The sequence below is a fragment of the Hyperolius riggenbachi genome, chromosome 2 (assembly GCF_040937935.1).
Source record: "Hyperolius riggenbachi isolate aHypRig1 chromosome 2, aHypRig1.pri, whole genome shotgun sequence".
Taxonomy (NCBI): domain Eukaryota; kingdom Metazoa; phylum Chordata; class Amphibia; order Anura; family Hyperoliidae; genus Hyperolius; species Hyperolius riggenbachi.
Window position 1 is genome coordinate 288861424 of NC_090647.1, and position 18939 is coordinate 288880362.

Consider the following 18939-nt stretch of genomic DNA (forward strand, 5'->3'; position numbering starts at 1 on the left):
CGTTCCATATACAGTATAAGCAACTCTGCTTTGTTGCATCACTCTACGTCACTGTTGGACTGGTTTACTTTCAAATAAGTGGTTTCTCTAATTTGGCCACACTGTATAATGCTGACAGCAGAGCTAACATACAGCACAATAGGATACCTCCTCTCGTCTTGAGGGAGTGATCATTTTTTGTGACCTAGTCAGTATATACACAAATACATAAGGAAGAATAGCAGTGACCATACATTGCTTATATTCTTTCATATGCACTTGTCTCACAGAATCAGAGGTCCTTATGAAACAGCAAAACATATAAATAGTACAATGGCTAATCTAGATGCAAGCCAAGCTGGCAGATTTCTTCTAATATAAGCATGTTCTGTTCCAGGGATTCCCAGGCTAAGCTAAGTATACTCCAGAGTGCACTTAAGGCTTTATAATTTTAACAGCAGTTGCTACTGTTTTTCAAAGTAAATGCACATTAACAGTTTTGCAATAAATGTACCTTGTAGTGACTCTAAACTAAACACAGTTCTATATAGGGCACTGTGCAGCAGGGCAAACAGACAGGTTGGCAAAAGAAAGGTGGGTAGGAAGTGACATCACAATGTGGACAGGACCAGCCATTGCATCCAGGTCCAGCTCCATGCTAACATGCTAATTGTTGGAATTACATATCTTGACACCAGGTGGATACTCCACTATACCAGTGCAAATCAGATAACAGATGGCAATGACTGCAAGTAACATCAGTGCCTTAAAAGGGGCTTTGCTTAGTTTATTATTCTTTAAAGCGCTATAGGGCCCCTTTAAAACAAATAATATATAATACATTTATGACTAAATATTTTTACAATCTAAAAACAATTATTTGAAAAACATTAATACTATTCAACTGTAAAGTATTGATAATAAATCTACAAGTGGTGTAGTTTGTGGATTTTGGCTCCTATATACTGGTTCTATGTGATATTGACACAGCATATTGACATTTTAAATTAACCCTAATAAAGCTTACAACAGTCAAAATATTCCCTCTCTTACTAAAGATTGTCCCCACTTTTTTAACTACTGAAAACAAACTCATGAGTATGTTGATGGGTTTGCTTTCATTTCCTCTGGAGCTTTTTCAGTTACTGAACCCTGAGAAAGAAAGTTCTCTTGGCTGCCAGGAGATTGGTTATTGGTCTCTGAGTACAGAATAATTCTAAAAAAACAAAACAAAAACAGGGAGTTTCTGTATGAAACCTACAATAATTGTATGAAGCATACTGCTCTTTTACTCATGGTGCAGGTTCTGAGTAATATTATTATGCAAAATGGCTGCTTCCAGTACTTGGTGATTTTGACCTGGGTAAGGAAGGGGAGAGAGAGGGGAAATTATGATATTTATATAGATGACATTTCTTTGGGCCAAAGATAGGATAACAATACAGACGATTAGGAGATGGGAGACGGTATGCTATGCTAAACTGAAATTCCACAAACATTGCCTAGCAAAAATATCAAACCTTTGATTCAGTTGAGGGCCCAATCTATACGTGGAATATACAATCTATACGTGGAATACAGTGGTTTGAAAAAGTATTCGGCCCCCTTGAAGTTTTCCACATTTTGTCATATTGCTGCCACAAATATGAATAAATTTTATCGGAATCCCACGTGATAGACCAATACAAAGTGGTGTACACGTGAGAAGTGGAACGAAAATCATACATGATTCCAAACATTTTTTTTACAAATAAATAACTGCAAAGTGGGGTGTGCATAATTATTCAGCCCCCTTTGGTCTGAGTGCAGTCAGTTGCCCATAGACATTGCCTGATGAGTGCTAATGACTAAATAGAGTGCACCTGTGTGTAATCTAATGTCAGTACAAATACAGCTGCTCTGTGATGGCCTCAGAGGTTGTCTAAGAGAATATTGGGAGCAACAACACCATGAAGTCCAAAGAACACACCAGACAGATCAGGGATAAAGTTATTGAGACATTTAAAGCAGGCTTAGGCTACAAAAAGATTTCCAAAGCCTTGAACATCCCACGGAGCACTGTTCAAGCGATCATTCAGAAATGGAAGGAGTATAGCACAACTGCAAACCTACCAAGACAAGGCCCTCCACCTAAACTCACAGGCCGAACAAGGAGAGCACTGATCAGAAATGCAGTCAAGAGGCTCATGGTGACTCTGGATGATCTGCAGAGATCTACAGCTCAGGTGGGGGAATCTGTCCAAGGACAACTATTAGTCGTGCACTGCACAAAGTTGAGCTTTATGGAAGAGTGGCAAGAAGAAAGCTATTGTTAACAGAAAAGCATAAGAAGTCCCGTTTGCAGTTTGCCACAAGCCATGTGGGGGACACAGCAAACATATAGAAGAAGGTGCTGTGGTCAGATGAGACCAAAATTGAACTTTTTGGCCAAAATACAAAACGCTATGTGTGGCGGACAACTAACACTGCACATCACTCTGAACACACCATCCCCACTTTCAAATATGGTGGTGGCAGCATCATGCTCTGGGGGTGCTTCTCTTTAGCAGGGACAGGGAGCTGGTCAGAGTTGATGGGAAGATGGATGGAGCCAAATACAGGGCAATCTTGGAAGAAAACCTCTTGGAGTCTGCCAAAGACTTGAGACTGGGATGGAGGTTCTCCTTCCAGCAGGACAACGACCCTAAATGTAAAGCCAGGGCAACAATGGAATGGTTTAAAACAAAACATATCCATGTGTTAGAATGGCCCAGTCAAAGTCCAGATCTAAATCCAATCGAGAATCTGTGGCAAGATCTGAAAACTGCTGTTCACAAACGCTGTCCATCTAATCTGACTGAGCTGGACCTGTTTTGCAAGGAACAATGGGCAAGGATTTCAGTCTCTTGATGTGCATAGCTGGTAGAGACATACCCTAAAAGACTGGAAGCTGTAATTGCAGCAAAAGGTGGTTCTACAAAGTATTGACTCAAGGGGCCGAATAATTACGCACACCCCACTATGCAGTTTTTTTTTTTTAATGTTTGGAATCATGTATGATTTTTGTTCCACTTCTCACGTGTACACCACTTTGTATTGGCTTTCACGTGGAATTCCAATAAAAATGATTCATGTTTGTGGCAGTAATATGACAAAATGCGGAAAACTTCAAGGGGGCTGAATACTTTTGCAAACCACTGTATATTATCTTTATGGTTATCAGCATGTTTTTATACTGTTTGTGTGATATCATAATCCTCAGTCAGGTTTTCTGAAATGTGCTGTTGCATACAGGAAGATGAAGAGCGCTTGTGTTATGACGGACAAGTCAGTGACACTGATCCCTTCTCCATCACATTGATCTGATAGTACTGGGTAGGTCTAGTTTCCCAATCATCAGCAATGTGTCCTTTGCTATCTCCAGCACCTTTCCACAAACAAAGACAATTGTGCTTAATCAAAGGAGAGACACAAGGACTTCTTAATTTAGACTTCGCCTCTGGAGTGAGGACTGCTGACGTCAGCCATTAGAGACATGCAAAGAGGGGGGAATGGAAGTTTGTTATAAATTAGACAAGAAGAGGATTGCCATGGTCAGCAAGGATTGTTAATGTAAGACCCTTGTAAAAAGTCATATTACTAAAGAATTATTCTAAATGGGAGAAGAAAAATAAATGAGTCTGGGCTGGAAAAGCCACAGCTCACATTTTTCAGAGAACAAGCTAAAACACTGCCTTCTCTGAATGTAAGCATTATCATTTCATTACACCAAGTCTAATTAATGGCAGAGCATTACATAATATTTTCCAGCAAACTTAGGCCTCTTTCAGACGAAAGCTGAATTGCACGCTTGTCAAGCAGTTTTGTCACCCGGCTGCCCACCACAAGTGCCATTTGGGTGCAATTTAAATATAGCTGAATGGCATGGTTGTAACACCACGCATGTCAAGAACTGTTTACCCACAGCAGAGAACTGCGACATATTACGTCTTGAGTACAGCTGTGGCAGCACTTAGATATGACTCTGGGGGGGACCGCATGTCCAGCTAACAAATGCCCGGCTGATGCAGGAGGCCAGCATATCTGGCTGTTGTAGGTAACTGCACTTTGCACATCATTCTTGGTCTTTCCATTTCCTTACAAAGAAAAAAAAACCTGGAGGAGGAGTGAAGGTTGGGGGTCTGATTTACTAAGCAGAAGAACTGTAAACTGTTATCCTTTGGATTAGTACATTGCAGGCTGTGATCACCATGCAGATGTGGTTGCCTCCTACCTGGGCAGCAATGCACCTGCAAAGTGAAGAGAGACAAAAATTATCCCCACCGTGGAAACATTTTTAATGAAATATGTGAAATGTCTTTTTTTAAGGTAAGTTGTTAAAACTTGAAGCCATATTTGCTGCATTGACCGCTACAAAGCCATCAGTATATTTTAATAGTTATGTAGGCGTTTCTTCGCTTTTTGAACCTTTACTTTACTAGGTAAGACTTCACTTTATGACCCAATACTGGTCCCTGGAGGTAAGAAAGAGCTCTGTGAATGTAATTTGTAAAGCAGTAACCCAGAGGTGCCAAGTAGAGTAAAATCGATTAAAAACTTTTTAAAAGGGGGAAGTTGGTGGACTCCCCTCCCTCGTAGAAAGAAAGACCGGACAATGGGACGTTACTCACAGTATAAAGTAACTTTTTATTAAAAGCTCCAAAGTTCACATTTCACGGGTCACAATCCCGCTTCATCAGGCAAAATTTTTGGAGGGTGCAAAATCGGGTCAATGGCCTGGCTGAGCGCCTCTGCCAGGCCACTGACCCGATTTTGTACCCTCCAAAAATGTTTGCCTGATGAAGCGAGATTGTGAACCGTGAAACCGTGAAGCGCGTTGCAACTTTGGAGCTTTTAATAAAAAGTTACTTTATACTGTGAGTAACGTCCCATTGTCCGGTCTTTCTTTCTACGAGGGAGGTGAGTCCACCAACTTCCCCCTTTTAAATAGTTTTTAATCGATTTTACTCTACTTGGCGCCTCTGTGTTGCTGCTTTACAAATTGTCTAGTCCACCCTTGGTGGATGGGTGTAGCCCCATTCCTTCCTGTCTACAGAGAGCGACTTCTTAAACTTGAGCGGGGTCAGGTTATAATTCTCCCCGCCCGCTTATCCAGTGGTTGCCTTTGTGGTGACCCACGTTTGTGAGGATAACCATTACTTTGTTGTACACCAGACTAATTGTCACTGAGATACTACACTATATTGGGCTCTTGGTTTCCTTTTGTCTCCTTCAAGCTCTTTGAATGTAATGTTTTCCAAGTGGGGTACGTATAACAACCTCCTTCACTTTTTTTGCACAGATCGCTCCAATTTAGAAAAAAAAAAGGGTTTGGGAATTGTGCTTGTTATCAAGCTTCTTGACTCAATCTTACTGGCTACACATCCTAAAAAGTGGATTAGGGGGTTTGTTCTACAAACGTATCCGTGGCTCCGGTTTTTAGCCCAGATCAAAACCAGAGCCACGGATATCAGTGTTTAAAAAAATCTGCTTTCCTTTGTCAGGCTTTGTCGACATAGAGAAGAATGCTGCCTCTGCTGTGATAGGAAGATGTTATGCATGTCCTCTGCAGGTCCCCTGCAGGCTCTATGTGTGTGCTTTGTTTATTCCTCACAGACAGGCCTCTGCTCTCTGTTTCAGCTTGTCATGCTGAGAAACTGTGAGAATCCCTGACAGGAGTGCAAATAATTCACTGGTAAAAAAAAAAAACTTGCAGTATACTGTAACATGTGTATATATATATATATATATATATATATATATATATATATATATATATATATATATATATACATATATATATATATATATATATATACATATATCACTTCCTGGTGAGCGACCATGTTTTTTGTTTGTAAACACTGCCTAAAACTGGCAATTAAATGCCAGGATTGCAGCGGGGAGTGGCGGAAACGGCAAAGAGGAATCCAGGAGATCACAATGACTTGATTGGTATGTTTTTTATTGTACAAATCGGACAGTACAGATTCTCTTTAAAATACTTTTCCAGCCCCTGAAACAAAAACAAAAAAATAAGCTGTCCCAAATTCATTTAAGATTGTTATTTCTTTTCTTAAATACATTTTTTTTTAAATTTTAAGAAAAACAAAAGTTTGCTTTCTTAAAACAGAAAGAATTTGCAATAATTCAGGTTGGAGTGAGCTTGAGATGTCTCCCAGTGCAACACTGCTGAATATATGCAAATTAACCATTGTACCCTTAGGCCTGGTGCACACCAAAAACCGCTAGCAGATCCGCAAAATGCTAGCAGATTTTGAAACGCTTTTTCTTATTTTTCTGCAGCGTTTTTAGCTAGCGTTTTGCGGTTTTGTGTAGCGGTTTTGGTGTAGTAGATTTCATGTATTGTTACAGTAAAGCTGTTACTGAACAGCTACTGTAACAAAAAACGCCTGGCAAACCGCTCTGAAGTGCCGTTTTTCAGAGCGGTTTGCGTTTTTCCTATACTTAACATTGAGGCAGAAACGCATCCGCAATCCAAAATCTGCAGCAGCCCGGGAGTATGCGTTTCTGCAAAACGCCTCCCGCTCTGGTGTGCACCAGCCCATTGAAATACATTACCCTAGCAGATCCGCACCCGCAAGCAGATCGCAAACCGCAGCGGAAACGCTCCGGTGTGCACTAGGCCACAGAAGCTAAACACACGTCCAGAACCACTGGAATGCAATGATGTGTCATCTTGTTAATTTGTACAGAGCCATAATAATCCAACATGCATACAGACTGTTTCGGATTGTTTGATCCTCATCAGTTTTTTAATTTTACCAAGCTTACTAGAGCTGTTCATTAGCACTTACAAGTAACAGAGCATACATACAAACACAGCACTCAGTCAAACATGGTGCAGTAATAAAGTAACCACAACACATTTAACAAAAGCTTATTCATTAGTCCCCCGGTACGTGAAACGGGTTTATGAAACACAGATACTTTGTGGTTGGGAATAACAGTTACACCGGATAAGCCCAGCTATAAGATGTTTGATTGCAGAAAACCAGAAACTGATAATATAACTGTATTAAACAATGTCTCTATTAAGGAATAAAGGGTAGGAATATAAATCACACAAAGCTGTTGCCAATGCTGCCTCGAATATAAAGGCACACAAAAGGATTACAGTAGCAAAGGAATACATGCAGCAAAGCTATACCATTGATTGGAGTTAACTTATTACACAAAAAGCAAAAGTAAGGGCCCTTTTCCACTGTGTGCGTTTGCGATGCTGAATTTTTTTTAAATCACTAGGGTTTGCTAAATAACATAGAAATTGCAGTAGGTATTTTCCACTAACGCGATTAGATTTTTACCAAAGCGCAATTGTGCCTCGGAGCAATTTTTCCGCGATAAAATCGCAATTGCAAAAACATTAGGCACTTGCTGAATCGCAATCGCTAGCGTTTAGTGCAAGCACTAGCGATTGCTAGTGGAAAAGGGCCCTAAAGTGTATAACAAGAATCAATCACAAATTATAAAAGTCAAAATAGCTAATAACAACAGGGAGGGTTTGGTTTAATTCACCCCAGAAACTGAGATATCCTGATGTTTTTCCTTACCTACAAATAGAAGAGGAGTGTTCTGCAAAGAGGAAGAATGTTCTGCAGAGAGAGACATTGGCCCTGATTTAATTACCTGAGAAATATTTGCATCTTTATGAGATTTTAAACTTTAGGGTAAGATACATTTTAGGCCTGGAATCCACTAGAGCATTTTTTGAGCATTTAGGGAGCGCTTTCAATCGTTAGCGATTTCTCTGAATGCTCTGCTAATATAAATGGATGGGACAGATTCCCCTAGAGCAATTGCGATTAAGGGAATTGCAATCGCAGGACATGCAGCATTTTGGGAGTGTTTCCATTCTAATGAATTGTATAGGAGCAGGGGAATCGCTCCCAAAATCGCTTGCAAAACACTATCACAAATCGCTAGTGTTTGCAATAGCGCTTTGTGCTTTTTAGTATGTTCCAGGCCTTATAGCTTTCTTTCAGACTATGATCACTATGGAGGCCTTATGTGCGCAGGTTCAGGCTCTTACTACAGCGGTCAAGCAGTTAAATAATACTGTTATGGCTCAGCAGGTTCAGATGAATCTCCTGTCTGATGCTGTACGCAAATTGCAGGAATCTGCATCATCATTGCCTCCCTCCCGTGTAGTTGAACCTAAAATGGCACTTCCAGTGAAATTTTCAGGTCATAAGTCAGACTTTAGAAATTTTAAGAACAGGTGTTTGTCTTATTTTGAAATGAGACCTATATCGTCAGGCACTGAAAGTCAAAGGATGACGTTAATAAAAACTTTATTACATGAGGATTCTCAGACCTGGGCTTATAATCTGCCTGACGGCCATGAGGCCTTATCGTCGGTACAGGCATTTTTTTATGACATTTATGACGACCCAGACATTTCTGCTACAGCTGAGAGAAAACTGAAAAATCTTCGTCAGGGCCACAATACTGTTGAAGATTATGCCTCTGAATTTAGAAAATGGGCAATGTCTTCCCGGTGGGAACACTTTGCCTTGTTGGATCGTTTCCTTACAGGGTTGTCAGATTCAGTTTCAGACATCATGATTAGTCACCCTGAACCCAAAACATTAGATGAGGCAATCACTTTAGCGATTAAGGTTGATCGTAGGATCCGATACCATAAACAGGGCAGATCTCGTTCTCCTCTCGAGGCTACTGTTTCCACACCCTCAGTCTCGGCCAGTATTGGCGAGCCTATGCAAATAGGTCATTCCAGACTATCAGAATCAGAAAAGGGTAGGAGGAGAAAAGAGGGTCTTTGCCTGTATTGTGGGGAGAAGGGTCATCTGGTACAAAACTGTAGCAGGAAGTCAGAAAACTTCTCCGCCTAGGTGTAGTTGGAGGTACTACCCTGGGCGAACCTGTTTTACCTCCTAAAGATTCTAAGGTGTTGTTGCCCTGTTCAGTTACATGGGGAAAACAAGTTTACGCCACCCAGGCTTTTTTTGACTCAGGTTCAGCAGCAAACTCTATTGACACAGATCTTGCCTTAAAATGGAATATTCCCATCCTTTCCATGGAAAAGCAGATCTATGTAACTTCTATAGATGATTCCCCCCTACAGAACAGGCAGCCATAGACCCCTCCTCTCACTTGTCGGGTGGGGGTTCTGCATAAAGAGGAGATACAATTTTATGTTTTGAATATGTCCTCTTTCTCTGTTGTCCTTGGTCTCCCTTGGCTATGCAAACATTTCCCTCAGATTGATTGGAGTACCGGGCAGCTGCTGGTCTGGTCCTCAAAGTGTCAAAGGAATTGTTTAGAGAACATTGTGCTATGTTCTGCTATAGTCCATGTTGAGGGTGTCCCTTCCCAGTACATGGAGTATTCAGACGTCTTCTGTCCGCGCTCGGCGGATAAACTCCCTCCTCACAGGGAATTTGATTGTCCTATAGACCTAAGACCCGGTACCATGCCTCCCAGGGGACATCTGCATAACCTCTCAGGTCCAGAGCTGTTGGCCATGAAAAACTATATAAAGGAAAACCTTGAGAAAGGGTTCATCTGCCCCTCCAAATCCCCGGCAGGGTTCTTTTTCGTTCAAAAAAAAGATGGTGGTCTCCGACCTTGTATTGACTACAGGGCTCTGAATAAAATTACCATTCCCAATCGCTACCCCCTGCCGTTGATTGAGGATCTTTTTTCACAAGTAGCTGGAGTCCAACTGTTCTCCAAACTAGACCTGAGAGGGGCTTACAATTTGATTCGAATAAGACAGGGGGACAAGTGGAAAACGGCCTTCAACACACCCGATGGGCATTAGGAATATTTACTGATGCCCTTCGGGTTGTGTAACGCTCCTGCAGTTTTTCAGGAGTTGGTGAATGAAATTTTCAGAGAGGTACTAGGTCGATTTGTTGTTGTCTATTTAGACGACATTTTGATTTTCTCAAAAAATCTTGAGGAACACAGAAAACAAGTAAAGTTCGTCTTGAATAAACTAAGGGAAAATTGTTTATATGCCAAGATTGAGAGATCACAGTGAAAGCTCTCAGACCTTAGTCAGATCCGTGTGTGCTTGATCCGGCAGGACCCCGGGAATTCACACTTAGCTCAGGAAAAATATATTATTGTTATTGATTGTTATTGCGTATGACCTATTGCCTGTTCTTCTGACTATTCTTTTGCTCTACGATTCTGTACCTCTGCCAAATCTGATCTGTTGCTGACTTCTGCCTGAATACTTACCTTGATCTTGTCTCACGATTCTGTACTTCTGCCAATCTGATCTGTTGCAGACTATTGCCTGATTACTTACTCTGATTTTGCCTCTCGACTTTGTACCTATACTGACCGATCTGTGAACGACATTGCCTGTACGACCGCGCTCTCAATTAGTGATAGCCCCTGTCACTAAGGGCTATCACTTATACGTATTCCGGAATACTACTGTGCACCCAATCACGTGTGATCACACTTTAATAAAGTAATGACTATCGTGCTGATAGAGCTCGTTCTGGTTATCAGATACATCACTGATCATTACACCGAGCTACTTTAACCTCTTGAGGACCACAGTGTTACACCCCCCTAAAGACCAGGCTATGTTTTGTAAAATAGGCCAATGCAGCTTTAAGCCCCCCTCCCCCCATTTTCTCCCCATCAACAGAGCTTTCTGCGGGTGGGGTATGATCGCTCCCCCAGTGTTTTGGTTTTTTTTTATAAATATTTATGTTATTTTTTTAAATAAATATGTAATCTTTTTTTAAATTTTCCTCCCCAGCCCGCCCCCTTTCCCACCGCCAGGCAATCACCACGATCAGCTGTCATAGGCTTCAGCCTCTGTAGGGGACAGCTGTGTGACACAGCGCTGCCTTAGATCGCAGCGCTGTACATTCTAATTAGACGTCAGTTTCGCCGTCTAACAGTCTCAATCGCCGATCGTCGCTGGGAGACTTAAGGCGGCTTCGCCTACCAAGCAAGAGATGCAGGTCAGCAAGCAGTTAAAATTCGCTGAGGCCAGAAGATCTACCAACGTTTCAAATACACCCCCCCAGAAAGCTAGTTCGGTATAGGTCCCTTTAGTATAGGTTAGCTAGGTATGTGTGCGTTAGTATGGTAGATAGGTATATACAGTGGGATGCCAAAGTTTGGGCAACCTTGTTAATCGTCATGATTTTCCTGTATAAGTTGTTGGTTGTTATGATAAAAAATGTCAGTTAGAGATATCATATATGAGACACACACAGTGATATTTGAGAAGTAAATTAAGTTTATTGGATTTACAGAAAGTGTGCAATAATGGTTTGAATAAAATTAGGCAGGTGCATAAATGTGGGCACTGTTGTCATTTTATTGATTCCAAAACCTTTAGAACTAATTTTTGGAACTCAAATTGGCTTGGTATGCTCAGTGACCCCTGACCTACATACACAGGTGAATCCAATTATGAGAAAGAGGGGTCAATTGTATTTTATTTAAGGGGGGCAATTGTAAGTTTTCCTCCTCTTTTAATTTTCTCTGAAGAGTAGCAACATGGGGGTCTGAAAACAACTCTCAAAGGACCTGAAGACAAAGATTGTTCACCATCATGGTTTAGGAGAAGGATACAAAAAGCTGTTTCAGAGGTTTCAGCTGTCCTCAGTTAGGAACATATTGAGAAAATGGAAGACTAAAGGCTCAGTTCAAGTTAAGGCTGGAAGTGGCAGACCAAGAAAAATCTCGGATAGACAGAAGCCACAAATGGTGAGAACAGTCAGAGTCAACCCACAGACCAGCACCAAAGATCTACAACATCATCTTGCTACAGATGGAGTCACTGTGCATCGTTCAACCATTCGGCACACTTTACACAAGTAGATGCTGTATGCGAGAGTGATGTAGAGCAAGCTTTTTCTCCGCCCACAGCACAAACAGACCCACTTGAGATATGCTAAAGCACATTTGGACAAGCCAGCTTCATTTTGGAATAAGGTGCTGTGGACTGATGATACTAAAATTGAGTTATTTGGGCATAACAAGGGGCGTTATGTATGGAGAAAAAAGAACACAGCATTCCAAGAAAAACACCTGCTACCTACAGTAAAATATGGTTGAGGTTCCATCATGCTGTGGGGCTGTGTGGCCAGTGCAGGGACTGGGAATATTGTTAAAGTCGAGGGACACATGGATTCCACTCAGTATCAGCAGATTCTGGAGACTAATGTCCAGGAATCAGTGACAAAGCTGAAGCTGCGCCAGGGCTGGATCTTTCAACAAGACAACGACCTTAAACACTGCTCAAAATTTACTAAGGCATTCATGCAGAGGAACAAGTACAACCTACTGGAATGGTCATCTCAGTCCCCAGACCTGAATATAATTGAAAATCTGTGGTGTGAGTTAAAGAGAGCTGTCCATGCTTGGAAGTCACCAAACCTGAATGAACTATAGATGTTTTGTAAAGAGGAATGGTCCAAAATACCTTCAACCAGAATCCAGACTCTCATGGGAACCTACAAGAAGCGTTTAGAGGCTGTCATTTCTGTAAAACAGGGGTCTCAAACTCGCGGCCCGCGGGCCATTTGCGGCCCTCGTTACATTGATTTGCGGCCCGCGCCGGCAAGACACTGAACTACTTTTGTTCGCTTCAGTGCTCCCATAGTTAATCCGCCTGTCCCCGCCGCAAAATGAGGGCTACAGAGCCCCCAATTCCCCGGGGGGCAATTCGCCTGCATTTCCTGGAAGGGGCAGAGCTTTCAGCTCTGCCCCTCCTGACGTCAATCGCGGCGGATCGCCGCCTCTGCCCGCCCCTCTGTGAAGGAAGAGTGAGAGGGGCAGGGAGAGGCGGCGATCCGTCGCGATTGATGTCAGGAGGGGCAGAGCTGAAGCTGAAAGCTGTGCCCCTTCCAGGAAATGCCGGGCAGATTGCCCCCCGGGGGGAATCGGGGGCTCTGCAGCCAGGGGCGGCGCCACGTTGGGGCTTACCCAGGCTTCAGCTCCGGCTGGCGCATCATTAGCCCCTATTGAAGCCCCCCGGAAGCTCAGCTAGACAGCCAGGCAGAGGCAGGCAGGACTCGGAACTTAAGTCGGAACTCCGACGAGACAAGGTGGGTGCAGGGTGCGGTGGGTAGGTGGGTGGGTGTCCTCCTGACTCCTGTCCTGTAGCCAGCCAACTTCCAAATTGTTTTTTTGCCCTCCTGTGCTGAGCGGCCTAGCAGCACCAGCAGCAGGCACCACCATCAACCACCATCAGGCCTGCCTGACTCTGAGTGAGCACTCCCCTGGACTGGTAACGCTGTCTCTTATGTGCATTTACTGGGGTAACGCTGTCTGTCATGATGTGCATTTACTTCATATTTTTTTTTATGCAACTACATTAGTTAGCCCCGCCCACATGATGTCATGACCATGCCCATTTTGCGGCCCAGCCTCATCCTGACTTTGCCTCCTGTGGCCCCCAGGTAAATTGAGTTTGAGACCCCTGCTTTAAAAGGGGGATCTACTAAATATTGATTTAATTTATTTTTTTGTGGTGCCCAAATTTATGCACCTGCCTAATTTTGTTCAAACAATTATTGCACACTTTCTGTAAATCCAATAAACTTTATTTCACTTCTCAAATATCACTGTGTGTGTCTCCTATATGATATATTCAACTGACATTTTTTATCGTAACAACCAACGATTTATACAGGAAAATCATGATGATTAACAAGGTTGCCCAAACTTTGGCATCCCACTGTATGCTTTAGTATGTACAGGTCCCTTCAGTATAGGTTAGCTAGGTATATGTGCCTTCAGTATAGGTTAGCTAGGTATATGTGCCTTCAGGATAGGTTAGCTAGGTATATGTGCCTTCAGTATAGGTTAGCTAGGTATATGTGCCTTCAGGATAGGTTAGCTAGGTATATGTGCCTTCAGTATAGGTTAGCTAGGTATATGTGCCTTCAGTATAGGTTAGTGGGGTATATGTGCCTTTAGTATAGGTAGCCAGGTATAGGAGCCCGGGCAGGCACACATTATCACTTAGCGTCTTGTCCTGGTCTTCACTCCCTGGAGGGAAGATGTGCAATCCGGCGGCTGAGGGTGCGCTCCGGTAGGCAGCATGAGTGGAAGGCAGAAGTGTTGCTTCCAGCGCCGTCCCCAGCAATGACTTTGCGTCCCTGGCCTCTCAGCCGCACCTCTCTCCTCCCGATTGGCCGCAAGATCAGCGGCCAGCAGCAGAATCTGATAGGACGCGGCCGCGTTCTACAGCTGCCGGACGCAAAATTAAATGGGATGCTGCCAAGAGGCCACGATCTACCGAGCAGGCGGTCGCGATCTACCGGTAGATTGCGATCGACCTACTGGGCAGCCCTGGCCTAGGTTCTCAAAGTGTGGTACGCGTACCCCAGGGGGTACTTCTGATGGTTCCAGTGGGTATTCGGGCCTGATATACTTAACCAAGAATAACAAAATTTGAAGTTTTAGAAAATGATAAATCTTATTTAAACAAATGTGTGTTTTAGCTAATTAAAAGCAATAGTAAATGCTTGGAAATTGTTTAAAAACAATTTCATGTACTACGAGTAAATATATATTTGTCAAGGGGTATTTGTGATAATGTTTACTAAGCAAGGGGGTACTTGGCGATTACAGGGTTTTAAAAGGGGTACATAGCAATAAAATATTGAGAAACACTGCTCTATGGAACTAACATTTTATTCCTTGATGAAGAGAGAGTGCTCACCTCTCGAAATGTGCTGGTAGTTCACTGCTCACCTCTGATCCAATGTTGCTTTTCTTAACCACTGATCCAGTGACAGTTCAGGCTTCCTGTGCATGTAGCTGTTACTTGCTACTTGAATGGAAATGGAGAGCATAACCCACACAACCACCCTGGTGAATTGTGGAGACAAGCTGAGGAGTATCACCTGATCAATGTTCAGGATTCTGGTATCTGGGGGGGGAGGGATGTCTGCAACTGGCGGAGTGTGTTGGTTGGTGGTACTTTGTGGTATGTTAGCAATCTGATTGAGTGAGCACAATCTTTAGTCTTACTGTATTTACAGTGCTCCCTATGTAATACATACAGAAATGTCTCATTTTTATAGTTTTCTACCGGTTTCCCATTGGAGTACTGAGCAGCTATTCAATTGTCACTGATTTCTCTGAAACACCAAAGGACAGTAAAAGAGACTGAAAATGCTGATAGATGCTACTGAAAAACAATAAAACAATGATGTATAGGAGATAGAAGATGTAGTGTGATACATTAAATGAGGCTGGCCTTGGAGAAACACAAGAGACAAGGAAAGGAGAGAGTAGGACAGATTACATATTTTGAGTTTATATTTAGAAGACTCAATTCTGTTTATAGTGTGACAATGTTGTGATTTTACATCATAATGAAATAACTCCACTGATCCCAGTAGTGTTGTAACTACTTGACATATTCTCTACTGTTTAAGAAATGTCAAAGATGCATGCTTAACCATTAACTGTTTATACACAATCTGGCCCTGTATGACAAGATTGTATAACGTTTTGGCAGTTGAAGAGAATCAGCCAGACAAGAAGTGGATTGTGACTTCACATTATGGGGTAGTATAAAAAGTGGAAAGATAACAAAGACAGCAGATGGGAGATTATCAACAATCTCCATTCTAATTACTGCTCTCTATATATGAAATAAACAATAATCATATTCAACACTGAAAAATGATGGGATCTATAAGTTTCATAGCGATATAGAAAACTCCATTTCACTGGGCAGGTGACACTCAAATTTTCAAAAAATATCAAAACAATGCTAGTTTTGATTTTGAAAATATATTATTTGATATGGTCACTGAAAATGAATATACGAATGTAACACAAAAATCCAAATTTTTGTTCTTGAAAATGACGGCAATATTCTAAAGCATAATGCTTGCTAATGCAAAAATAAACAGGAGCTAATTTTAAAATAATTGTAAAAAGCTCCTGAACCACTACCCGAAGGCTCCCCAGATCCCGTTTGAACTCCTTCCAAACCTAATAGCGGCCCGCCTGATGTTAAGAATTACCGGCCAATAGCTTCACTTAATGTTGATTATAAAATGTTTACTGGTATTCTAGCCAGCAGGCTGAATAAGCTGCTACCAGCCCTCGTTGCCATGGATCAAGTTTGGTTTATACCCCTGTGTCAGGCTACAGACAACATCAGATGGGTCTCAAGCATAACTGCTCATTTTAGCAAAACTAAACAAAAACTATTAGTGCTTGCCTTAGACATTGACAATTTTATCGAATTTAGGAGTGGAGGGGACCTTCTTCAAGTGGATATTACGGCTGTATTCAAATCCCAGGGCTTCATTGAAAATCTTAGGGGTGGAATCTTGTAGCTTTTCAATTAGTAAAGTCACTTGACAATGCTATCCTTTTTCATCTGCTATATTTGCATTAACAATGGAAGCCTTGGCAGGTGTTAAGAAAGAAGTCATTATCATGGGGTTTAGGGTTGCTAACCGAGAACACAAAATACAATTTTTAGCTGACGTCACGTTGCTTACGCTAACACATCCTCACGTGTCTATTCCTAATTTACTAGCTATACTGAGACAATTTGGTGTAGGGCCGGAAACTTAATGCTTCCAAAACCGAAGCCCTATACTGTAATTATGAGTGTAATGTTGTCAACTCAAGCAGCTTTCTGTGTCTTTTGACTTCTAGCACTGTATGCACTACTTTACATATTTAGGAGTCAAGACATGTAATGGCTTTGCCTCTATGTACAGTATAAGAAAATCACTATAGACTATTAGACTAAAGACTATAGACAATTACTATAGACTATTTCTCCGTGACCTATTGTCAGAACATATTTTCCATGTGGGCCTTTTCGTTCTTGTCATGGGCAGTGAGGATCACGGCAATTAAAATAGCGTGGCTACCCAAACTAACATACCTTTTTCCAAGTCCTCCCAATAATGCTAAACTTGTCTAATATAAACTCTTTACAGGAAGAGATACTGTGATTTATCTGGAAAAAAGCCCTGTATGGCTGGAAGGATTATGGAACTGCACGCAGATTGCCTGTACCGAACCTCTTAAAGTGGCCATACATCTGTAAACTTGGCGGCCAATCGACCATAATTATTATCGAATTTGATGAAAATAAATGCCACCAAGAGCATGCCTGATCGACAATTCGACCAATTTTGGGCCGAAATTGGTCGCATGTATCAATCAGACGTACTGGAAAAACTCGGGGACACATGCCCGATCATGGTAACAGCGGTGGTAACAGCGTGCAATAATCACAAACGATGAACGTGACTTAAATTCCTTGCCACTGTTTACCCCCTCCCCCGGTGCCTGTGCAATTACCCCACGTGGTTACCGGCATAAAGCATATATGTATTATAGCGTATATATGTGCAATAATGCTGGCAACCATGTGGGGACAAAATGTGGAAGTGCAATGAGGACACAGCGTGACAGGTAAACTGCACAGGCATCGGGATGGGGCATAAATTATTGAACAGACATCTCAAGCGCAAATCGCGGTAAAACTCGAGATTTTGCCTGCCGAATCCGAGCACCCGTTGTGATCTAGCCCTTAGGTTGTGTTCCCACTAGAGCAGAGAACGGCCTTTTTTTTGGCCGTTCTCCGCTCATTGTTAAGAGTCGAGTGAACGGCTCCTATGTGTTCTGTGGCAGTATGCGGACCACACTTCTATGCAGTCTGCGATTATCCCAGGCCAGGCGGATGTGTTCCCCCATACAGCATATGGGGGAGCGCATTTGCCCAGGGCACTAGCCGCATCACTGCAGACCATTGAAGCAGACATTATACTGTCCAATCCCGCTGGCCGCACATGATGCAGAAGTAAATGGGAACAGAGCCTTAGGGCCTTTTTCCACTGAACCCAAATCCAGGCCAAATCTGGAATATTTCCCTACTTGCAAGCTGGAAAAATGTCTGCAGCCCGCAGCCAAATCACTGTAGCCATACATGGATTAGGACTGTGGCTACGCAGCAGAAAAGAAGCCACAAAGTGGCCACGGCTCCCGGTGGAAATAAATCCTTAATGTATACATTGCTGTATGTTCTGTAAAGTCTTCCAAAACACTAATATTGATAAAAAAAACTTTGCAAAATGAAATGTCAGTTTTGATTTTGCACAGGATTATAAAGATACAAGAAGACAGATAGACTGAGAAAGAAAGGAGGGATATAGAGACTTCTCACCAGTATGAATAGGCCTTTGTTGGATAAGTTATGATATTCAGGAATTGTGGAGAATACAGAGAGCACCAGGCAGCTGAACACAAGGAAGAATCTGCAAAAAGAAGACAGGAGAGTCATAAAATAAAGATATATATAAATATATGAAGGGTACAAGATATAAAAGAATACCCCAAAACAATACTACTTTGCAGTCACCACAACTAGAAGCAAAAGCTGTGGCAAAAATGTAATATGTGCAATGAGATTTGTTTTTTTAAAATAACACAATACAAAGACCTATTGAAATTGGAAAGCCAATCAGAAATCACTAGCTGAAATCTGGCTGTTTTGAGTTACCTATATGTGTATGTGTACAAATTTTGTTTGTGATATTTTGTTGAAAAAAAAAGTTTTTGACAGCGCAAACTGTATTATATAACAATGTAAACTGATATATAGGCCGCACAGACACACACAGCTGCTTTATTACAAGGGAGTGTGCAGTAAATCAAATTAGTGTGATGATTTCTATCCTTCTGGCCTGAGAGGACTTCCATTATCTTGTTGTCCACTAAGCATGCAGTGTAATTAGTATATTTAGCTTGCACACAACTTTACTGCTCCCTTGAGTTATTCTTACACCTTCATTTCCTTGCATATGGACACATGTAGTACACTACATGAATCATTAATTTACAGTCTGCATTACCTAAGAGCAGCCAATAGAGGGAGCACAAAACACAGTCTGGGATTCACATGGTGAAACACATATGGAGCATTGA

At 42.0% G+C, this 18939-nt stretch overlaps 1 protein-coding gene across 5 annotated transcripts in view; it reads right to left on the reverse strand.

Moving 5' to 3' along the window:
* KCNQ4 (potassium voltage-gated channel subfamily Q member 4) overlaps positions 1 to 18939 on the reverse strand; it is a 274488-nt gene that overhangs the window by 127514 nt on the left and 128035 nt on the right. For all 5 annotated transcript variants that reach the window (XM_068268918.1, XM_068268917.1, XM_068268916.1 and 2 more), the window contains exon 2: positions 18179 to 18269. In XM_068268918.1, coding sequence (XP_068125019.1) covers positions 18179 to 18269 — 91 coding nt within the window. The remainder of the gene's footprint in view (positions 1 to 18178; positions 18270 to 18939) is intronic.